General features: G+C 37.2%; 1 protein-coding gene and 1 non-coding gene across 2 annotated transcripts in view; one reads left to right on the top strand and one right to left on the bottom strand.

The window, feature by feature from the left end:
• The window catches only part of CYLC1 (cylicin 1), a 27586-nt gene extending 21445 nt beyond the window's left edge, over nt 1-6141 (top strand). The window contains exon 6 of the mRNA XM_013007604.2: nt 6109-6141. Within this exon, the coding sequence (XP_012863058.2) occupies nt 6109-6141 (33 nt within the window). The remainder of the gene's footprint in view (nt 1-6108) is intronic.
• Nucleotides 1215-1346, bottom strand: LOC115872037. The gene has a single exon (XR_004047613.1). It is a non-coding gene; the product is annotated as a small nucleolar RNA SNORA42/SNORA80 family (small nucleolar RNA).
• Nucleotides 6142-10578: the final 4437 nt, after the last annotated feature.

The following is a 10578-nucleotide window of genomic DNA, read 5'->3' as shown; positions in this document are numbered from 1 at the left end:
TGTGTTCTACTTGAATTTTCTTTAGAGAATTTATATTTCTTTAAATAAATGTATGTTATAGAATTGAAAAAGCATTTTCTTTTGTTTAAGTATTTCACCATCAGAAGGCAAATCACACACACAGGAAGTGAGCTAAGTCTATTTTTTCATTGCCCTGTCCCCAGTTTCAAATCAGCACCTAGCTGGTTGATAAGTTGGTATTTCTAAATGGTTGCAGATTACATAACAATAACGGACCTTCTGATATCCCCTTTCTCCTCTTGCCTTATGAAAATAAAGTGAGCAAAAGGCTGTTTAGTGAACATAAAGGCATTTTGGAAGGGAAAGGTGAATGTCTATAAAGGAGATATATTGGTCCTCCATTGCGTGTGCAGAATATATAAGCATACTTAATGAGTTTTAGATACCTTTTAGCATTGGCTCTTTGAACTATTTTTAGCTTCCCTCATCCTATCAGAGTCCTACATCTCACAGCAACAAGGTTAATGCGTGTTTCAGGGTCAGTTCTGTTTCTACTCCCAAATCAAGAAAATGAACATGGAACAAGTTTGCAAAGCTAGCCTGATTCTCCACCATAAACGAAGACACAATTATATTCTACTGATGAAGGGAGAAAGGTAAAGTGTTATGTGAGGGTGTTTTGTTTTCCGTTCAAATTTTTATTTTACACCATTTTTAACAACAACAGCAACAACAAAAACCCAAACCCAGTAATAAGAAAGGAAAAGGCAATCTATTCCCTTCTGCTTCCTTTCAAAACCCTAGTGAGGTAAGGAGTAACTGCTGGTACAGTAGGGAACATGCTGGGCTGCTAACAGAAAGATTGGCAGTTTGAACCCCCCGGTTGTGGTGCTGGCTTCCATACAGAGTAGTTCCTTGGAAGTCAGTTGGGGCAGTTCTACCCTGGTTTTTAGGGTTCTTGTGAGGAGAAATTGATCAGACTAAACTGAAATTGGTGTTGGCTTTCAGTCAGCTAGCAATATTCCATTGCTTTTCAGTGAGTTAGCAGTATTTAATTGGAATATAAAATTGAATTATACAAATTAATGATTATATAGAATGGAAAATATTATCTATGGAAATCCCAAAACAAGTGATAGAGGAATTCTTCTTGGGCACCACTTTGATTTTTTGAGTTTTTCAAAATATTCTAGAAATATGTTTACACTACATAATCACAACATCAGGGGTTATTTGTTTCTTCTTCTTCTTTTCGCTATGCAACCTGCTTCCGTGTCTGAAGCCCACGGGTAAAGCCGCTCAGTGGTTCGTGGTTCCCGTTTGCTCTGGCATGGGACACGACGAGAGGCCCGCGGATCGGACCTGCCATCAGTCCAAACCCACGCACATCAGGGGTTATTTTTTTTGACACGATCATTTCCTGGTTTTAGTTTTTATGTTTAACGTGCTGTAGTTTTAATTTGTTAAATTAGATATTTATGAAGGATTTATGAATAATGAAGAGATCTCACTGGTTTTATGAAGAGACTTTTCAGTAGCAGTATAATGTAAGGACTCATAGAAACAGAAAAACATAAGCACATGGTAAGCCTTCCCTCCTCACCTTCAAATGTGTATGAGTATGTGTATATGAATGTATAAAATAACAACCTTATTTTTAATTAAAATTGAGTCAATCCAACAGAATCTCTCAAAAAGAGTAAACTGAAAATAATAATTATCAAAATTTCTAGAGTCATCAGATGCTATTGAACTTTGTGTTTTGTCTTGTATTCATGGGAGAAGTTCTAACCTGGTGGGCCATTAGACTTTATTTATTACCTTCATAATTTTAAATAACATCTTTATATGTCTACTTTTCAATTCTAGACATTTCCTATTGTTTTTCTGTCTTGTAAATAATTTAGTTCATTTACACTATCCTCATTTCTTCTAGCTTCTTCATATAGTTCTATTGTTATTTTCGGTTTTTGTATTAGATACCTTTGTCATTTTCAATGTTATTTTTACTTTTGGGCAGTATCTATACTCTCTAGTTCTCCTTCCACTGCTCTTTTCTCTGGTGCTTTTAAAAGTATTCTTTTAATGGTGCGTTATCATGACCTTTCCCAAAATGCCACGTCTTCCCCACCATCTTCATTCCATTATGCTCTCCTAGCTATATTGGAACTTTATGATCCATTCCGAGTTCCTGAATGTTCACTTTCACAATTCTCCTTCCCACTGCTATTTCTCTAGCTCCATTTCTTCCACATTCTCCTCCACTTCCAATTCAAGGTGATTTTCAGCTCTTGAGCCTCCATTTTTCTCTACATAATCTATGGGCCTATTATTCTATTAATTTGCTTCAATTTTCACTTCTCTGTAGGTACTTTAAATTTTATAGCCATATAATTGTTTCATCGTCCAAACTATCATTTGCTGTACCCTACATTCAAGAAATTTCTACGTTGCTGGGTTTCAGGATAAATAAATCTGAGATTTAAGTATACCATTAACTAGCATTTGTGTGTGGGTGTATGTGTCTATGTGTTTTTATGTGTGTGTTTGGGTCAAGTCATCTTCAAATGGGGATAAGCTGCTAATGTTAAAAACTGTTCTGAGGCTCCGGTGAGACAAAAAAAAAAAGACAAAACACAAGAATAAAACCCACTGTCAAATGTGTATTATAAATGCTAAGTCACTATAAAATATGACTTTATTCCTGTTATGACTACCTTTATGCCTTCATTTATAGTGTTCACCTTTTTCGACATTTGGTCTTCCCTTCTTTTCCAGTTATCTCCTTCAAAGCTCAACATAGCTTCAAAACATTATAATATTTATGACAGTATTTTTTGGTTAATTTTAATGTTGTTTCCAACAAGATTGAAGATCATCAAGGTCAGAGAACAAATAATGTTCTTCACCACTGAACCCAGGACATTTTCAAGATGTAGAAATAATTATATTGCCTGGACTGATTGACTTTGTTAAGTTCATTAACTTTGTGGTATTCACTGAAATAGTACATTTTCACTCTTTTATTTCATGTATCTGAAAATATTCCTTTCAAAATAATTCTGTTGGACAATATGCTAAACAGTACAGATACATGGTTGCATGCCTTTGTTGTTTATTTGTCTTGGCCAAATAACTTAAACTTTTCTTACAGGAAACTAAAATGTCTTGTGTTTCAGTTCTATCTCAAAACAACCCTATGTAGGGTTTCTGGGACTGTAAATCCTTATGGTAGCAGAGAGCCTCACCTTGCTCCCATAGAACCATTGGTAAGTTTGAATAGCATCCCAATCTCTAGCCCACACTGCTACAAGTATTCTTCTTAAATGTTGTTGTTAGGTTCCATCTAGCAGATTCTGACTCAGAGAAACACCATGTACACAGAATGTAATACTGACTCGTGGATTAGGTGTTGTGCTGCTAGCTGAAGGGCTGACAGTTCAAACCCATCTCTAGTCACTCAGAGCTAGAGATGAGGCTGTCTGCTCCCATACTAATTTACAGTCTCTAAAAACCTATAAGTTAAAGTCTTCTCAATTTTCGCAGGTGTCCTGGAATAGGAACCCAAAAATATTACATAAACACTCCATCTCTTTTTTTCCAAAACAATTTTATTGGGTGCTAATGCAGATAAATTATTCCATAGTTCAATCACATCAAGCAGTATTGTAGAATTGCTACTACCATCAGTTTCAAACATTTCCTTCCTTCTTGGACTCCTTGATAGCTCCCATTTTCCCTCCCTCCCCCACTGTGCCCCCCAGGAAAACGTATTCTACTTGTTGTCTCTATAGGTTCACAAATCCTGGTTTTCATATACTGGGAAACATATAACAAAAATAAAAGAGGGCTGCCCACAATGACAAAATACATTAAAGATAAACCCCAATGTGAAGCACACACACACACACACACACACACAGAGAAAAGGTTGAAACCATATCAAACCCAACATGTATCAAAGAAGAGGACCAAGTGACAAGGTTTTATCCATTCAAGTGAAGTTTCTCATTTTGATCTCCTATAGTCATCTCTCCGGTACTCTGTTTGCTAAGCAGTTTATTCCCATCCCTCCGTTATGGACAGAGGAAAATCACCGGAGGTTTATTCCTGTGTAGCTCTCACAAGTATATCTTGGACTTCCACTGTCATCCAGAGCCTTCTGCAAACCAGAATCTCACAGTTTAGGCTCTGCTACTATCCTCTCCTTTGGCTTTGCTTTGGATTATATGATTCTCTATCCAACGTATTTTTCAAAATTAGAAAAGTAGACTTTTCTTTTTGCGTATTTGATGAAAAATATTCCTAAGTATTCAGCAAGCAATGATAAAAAAGTGTTCTTATCATGATGACACCTCATTAAACCCTTACAGAAAGAGTCATGCTTAGTACTAATGCTCTACCATTCCTATTTAGATCACCAATAAAATAAGGATATAGTAGAAGAATTTTTTCTTTCTTTCTTTTTTTAGTATATCCCTTGTTGGATACTTTTCTGATTTTGCCTCAGATATATCAGTAGGATATGACGAGTTCTCATTAATTACACTGCGACCACCTTGGCCCCCGGCACTATCATCTTCCTCCTGGATTACGACAGTAGACTCTTAAAATATATTCCTACTTCTGATGCTACCTCCTCTCTATTTTCAATGCTCCAGAGTATCCTATTGGAAAATTAAACCAGATGTTGTCACTCTCTTTCATAAAACCCCAAATGAAAGGGCACATGGAAAGTTCATCAGTAATTGAAATGGTCTATGTCTTGATTATGAGAGTAGCTTGATAGGAGTATGTATCTAACAAAACTCACTGAATTGTACAGTTTAAATGGATGCACTTCATTTTACAGGAATCCAAACAATAAAATTGATTACAATTTATTTAAAATTAAGTTAAACCTAGCAAACAAACAAACAAAAAAACTGTAATGGCTCATTATTTCACTTAGAATAAATGTAAAAAATCTTTGCAATTTCCAAGACCCTAGATAATCTGACTTCCTTTGTCCTCCAATCTCATCTCCTTTCCTCTTCATAAAAGTTGATGTTAATTAAGGAAGGAAACAGAATTCACAACCCAGAAGTGCTGGGCAAAGTGGATTTTGTTGTGGTTGGGTGCTTGCCGGGGGGGGGGGGTGTCCCCCATAGGAGGGGGTGCACATAGGATTGGAAATTGGCAGTGTAAATATGATGAGAAGTTAAGGACCATTAAAGTAATAATAAAAAAGTTGTAAGCCTCTCCTAGTATGTGTGTTGAAATACTAAGAAATAATAAGGTATAAAATAAATGGAAAGAAGCTGAACAAAGATCTGCTTTATATTTAATAATTTTGATGCACTTAAAAATGTCGACTTTCAAAATGATATTTTTGTTGTATAAATGTTGATATGGTGCTTCTTTGATGTGCACTAAGCATGCAATTATTCTACTTCTCCCTCAGTCTTCTCTCTGTCTAGAGATATTTTTTATCAACATCTGGAGACCAACTAGAAGACAGTAAAGTCTTCTAGTTGGTCTCCAGATGTTGATAAAAAATATCTCTAGAATCTACCTTTCTCAGGCAATGTTCCCTTTTCTCTACATTCCAGAAAATATTTCCTGTATGAGAAAAAGATCTTATTGCCTACTACCATTTCCTGAGTTGTCAACATACCGTAATTCTCACTAATTTATTTAAACCCCAGTTTTTGTTATTCTTCCATTAATAGTTGCATTACAATGGTAGCATTGAAACATTCCAAAGCCAAAACCTAACTGAATAAATTTCAAATGGTAACATTCGGGGTATTATAAGGTATTATGAAAAGTGGCTTTTAAGTGATTTTAGTGTCTGTTGTAAATCACCCTATGTAAATATATTTGTTTCTGTTGTTAGGTACCATTGAATCAATTGTATCTTATTAAGATCGTGTGTGGCAGAGCTGATCTTCCTCATATGATTTTCTTCCGACTTTGATTTAGTTTATCTGGGGTAAAGTCCATGAGTCTGTGTTTGTAAAAAAAATATTTTTCAAATATCCAAGTTCTTTTCTATCTGTGACATTCTGTGCTTTGATGTGGTCCACGACACGCCAGGGACTAACTAGAAATAGTAGACAAATAGAATTTTACTTTTGTTTTTCACTTTTCTACTTTATTCTTCAGCCTGAAGCTGAGTGGATTTGGAAGCTGCTGTAAAGGACATTTGAGCACATGGTTTCACAGACTGGCCTTACCACATTAAACGCTCGCTACTCTCAAATGAGCATTTCTACATCTGTGGAACTGGAATAAATAAAAACGATTCTGCCAAGAGTACTGAAAACTGTTTTTTGTTTCGGTTTGGGGTTTTTGGGGGGGCTGTGAGGTTGCATATATCATAATGGTGACATATAAAGGTATATGCTTTACTTTTTTAGATACTTGAACAACTCAGGCAAAAAGAAAATGTAGCATTTTACTCCATACTTGAATAACTCAGGCAAAAAGAAAATGTAGCATTTTACTCCATGAATCAAAGTTTCAACTTTGGAAACTTAAAAAATTTGCATAAGGATCTGTCAATTTCCCTTTGGATGCCCTCATCATGTTTAATTGAAATTGATAGAGAATGGAAGGAAGAAAATAGCTTTCTCACACTCTTAAATAGAAAACTATAGAGAACTGTAAAAATAGAGAACTATGAAGTCAGAGAGCCCCTTGGCCCCATACACAAAAATTACCCAAACCAAAACCCACTGCTGCTGAGTGCAACTCATAGTGGCCTTGCTGGTAACAGTAGAACTGTCTCTTAGAGTTTCCAAGGCTATAATTTTTATGGAAACATACTGCTGCTAATCTATCCTGTGGAGATGTAGGCTTGAACCCCTGGACTTTTGATTCACAGATTAGCACTACCAAAATCCTGCACACATAAAAATTACTATAAATTTAACCCTTTGCCTTTAGATATTTTTCCTTTCAGTTTATGAAAAAATACTACAAATATTGAAGGACTAGCATACATCTATTCATCATTTTACATATTTCTATGATTCTGCTTGTGACATTCTTTCCTGGGGGCAGGATAGGGGTATAGAAGGGTTCAAGATATAGTTCGATAGATTATACATATATAGGTAGAGTTACATATAGATAAATATATGAAGACCTCCTTCCCTCCATCAATCTGATTTTGTAGTTTGTTCTCAGAAATCCCTTTCTTAACAAAGTGTCCTTTGAGCTGATATGTTCATCTTACACATAATCAAAACGACACATGTAAAATATAAATAGGAAAGGCTTAGATACAATAAAATTGTCCATAAATATATTAATTGATGAATATGTAACAGAGCTTATGCACTATCTATGACATGGTAATATAAAAATTGATCAGGAAGCTCTCTGGTGTAGTTATATGGAGAGATCTTCAAGATAAATTGAAATGGGAAACTATAAGGTGCAGACATATATACTGGTGTAGCAGATGTTCTTAGTTTGCAATGTTGCTTGCAGATGAAGAATAAAGTTCGAGGTTCAAAAGGTTCACATCACCTTGCTGGCTCCGAAGTGGCCCCAGGTTTTGAACAGCTGCCCTTGCCGTTCACAGCACAAGGAGTCAGGAGTCAGCCGCTGTGCCACAGAGGCTCCGCAAATTTTCTTATAAGAAGAAGAAAATAAAAATATATTTGCATTTGCTTTTATTTGTACAGAAATTCTGAAGGGATTGTAATAAGATAGTCACAAAATAAATATGATTGCCGACAAAGAGCCTAATAATTGCGTGAGAGTCAGGCATGAACTTTAGACTCATTACTGAAATTCAGTCAATACACACTGATAATTATAGTAGTGGGAAAAATCCTGAAATGTTTCCAAATATTGATAAATGGTAGTTACACTGTTCACTTCCTCCTTAAATGCTCCTTTGAAAGCCTAAGAGATCTTTCAGGAATCAAATGCCAAGGCAGAATTACAAGTGTAAAGACATATTCAAAGAAACACTCGTACAGGATAAATGAGAGATGTAAGAAAAGGAGGGGGGAGAGCTTTCAGCTTACCATGCAGATCAGACTTATGAAAGGAGAAAAGGAAGAACAATGGACTGGGTAAGAAGAGCCTTAGATCTCACTGCAGGTCAGAGAAGGTCTCAACCAGGCCAATGAGAATCCAGGGCAAAGTTTGTTCTTTAGAAGAGTCTGAACCATTGTACCTCCTCTGGTCTAGCCAGTCTTGCAAGATAGAATTCGAGTCATGGTACAATGGTACAGATAGGAACTGAAAATACAGGGAATCCAGGACGGATGAGCCCTATAGGACCAGTGGTGTGAGTGGCAAAACAGGGAGGGTAAAGGGAGAATGGGTAGGAAAGAGGGAACCGATTACATGGAACTGTGTGTGACCTCCTCCCTGGGGGACAGACAACCGAAAAGTGGATGAAGGGAGACGTCGGACAGGGCAAGATATGACAAAATACCCATTTATAAACTATCAAGGGCTCACGCGGGAGGGGGGAGCGGGGAGGGAGGGGAAAAATGAGGACCTAATGTCGGGGGTTTAAATGGAGAGAAAATGTTTTGAGAAACGATGTACAAATGCGCTTTACACAATTGATGTGTGTATGGATTGTGATAACAGTTGTATGAGCCCCTGATAAAATGTTAAAAAAAAAAAAAAAGAAGAGTCTGAATTGGGTAGAAATGCGCTGACCTTAGTAGTACCTGGTCCCACCATGCTCAATGTTTCTCTGGGAACAGTCTGGGGAGGGTGTGATCCCAAACTTAAATACTCTGGTGAATCTCAAATAAGAAGCACCTAGCAGCTATCAACGCACTGCACTTCTCACAGCAGGATTGTTCAAAGTATTATCTGAGCAGCAAATTTCCATGAATATCTCTCACAGATCTGTTTATGTTTAGAGAACAGCTCCTCCACTATTTGGGGGACTTCTTTTGAGGGGAAATTTTCAAGTAGAATTGGGCAAGGGAGTAACAAGAAAAGTACAAAATGATCGTGTAGCTTCCATCTATATATCTTTCTTCCCACATGGCATAAAACAGCTCTCTCTCCTCATACTGACCAGGTTAAATTACTTTTGTCAGTATGTTGGCTGTTTTCATTGGCTAGTCCCTAGACACATGGAGTTCAAGGTACCCTGCCAAAAATACATCAGTAGGACTATTGCTGTGTCTCCCATCAAGGGCATGTCTTCTTGTGAGGACAAGGTCTGATATAGAGTCAAGGGTTGCTGGGAAAAGAAACAAAAAGCTGTGTAATGTCTTCTTCCTTTTTGAGTGCACAACAGTATAAAAAGTCTCTGTAAATAAGCATATACTGCTTTGCAAAGGATAGCATCCTTTTGGAATTAAATCCAAAAATAACACTCTGTCTTGTGTTCTAGCCCTTGAGTGTAGTACTGTCAATTCTTTGATGTCACCAATTTATCCCTCTGGATAAAAGAGGTTCAATGTGCCAGGATTTGGGGGTCCAAAGGATGCACTTCTTTCCTAGTTCTTTCTTCATGATAGTGAAATCCCCTCTCCTGATTCTGAGATGGCTCATTTTAAAGCCAGTAGTATGGCAAAGTTGACCAATTCCCACGTTAGAGTTCCAAGTTTTTACAATTATATTTAGCCCTGTTATCACTCACTCACAACTGAACTTTTTTCAGCATTTTCTGTTACGTTCTCTTACCAAGGCATATCAAGGAAAAGTCATTCAGTGGGAGTTACACAGATTATTTTTGGAGCAGCCATATTACCTATATACGCAAGTAAGAGCCTACCTGAATATCAGCTGAGGCACCTACCACAAAAACTGTATTAAAAATGTCCTGAAAAACTCGGCTTATACATGAGTATATACGGGAAGCAATTTACTGCACAGCAGGATCCCATGGCCATGGGCCAATTTTCAGACCCCTTTATTACAAAGTGGGATGAAATTTATAATCAGTAGTGCTGGAATCATGGTCATTTGGTGTCCAATGGTAAAACATTTTATATATTTTATGGGCCAGTATCATTCAAAGAGCATATAATTCTCTTCTGTGGATAGAATGGGCTTAGGCCAGAATCCAAGGCTTTAAGATTCTGATTGTATGCTGCCATAGCTCTACCGTACATTTTCCCCAGCACTGATATTTCCAATAATAGCAGCTGCAGTTTATATGGCACAAATGCCAAGGTTCCTGATATAAAGGACTGGACTAACTGAAAAGTTGCTATTCTGTTCCAGGCACCACTAGGGAAGGCACAACTAATGAAATGTTGTTGTTAGGTGCCATCAAGTCAGAATGAGACACTGCATGGTGCTGTGCTGTCATCACAATCATCCCTATGCCTGAGTCCACTGATGCAGCCACTGTGTCAATCCATCTCATTGAAGAACTTCCTCTTTTACGCTGCCCTTCCATTATACCAAATATGTTGTCCTTCTCCGGGGACTGGTCTCTCCTGACAATATGTCCAAAGTATGTCAGACCAAGTCTTGCCATCCTTGCCTTGAAGGAACACTCTGGCCTTACTTTTTCCAATACAAATCAGGATGTCCTTTTAGCAGTCCACGGTACTTTCAATATTCTACTCCAGCACCACAATTCAAACGCATCCATTCTTTACAGTCTTCCTCATTCAATGTCCAACTTTCACATGC

The sequence above is a fragment of the Echinops telfairi genome, unplaced genomic scaffold (genome assembly GCF_000313985.2).
Source record: "Echinops telfairi isolate 266 unplaced genomic scaffold, ASM31398v2 ScPeMD7_7419;HRSCAF=8457, whole genome shotgun sequence".
Taxonomy (NCBI): Eukaryota; Metazoa; Chordata; class Mammalia; order Afrosoricida; family Tenrecidae; genus Echinops; species Echinops telfairi.
The sequence above is the reverse complement of the archived record's forward strand: the minus strand, read 5'-3'. Positions and strand labels throughout refer to the sequence as shown.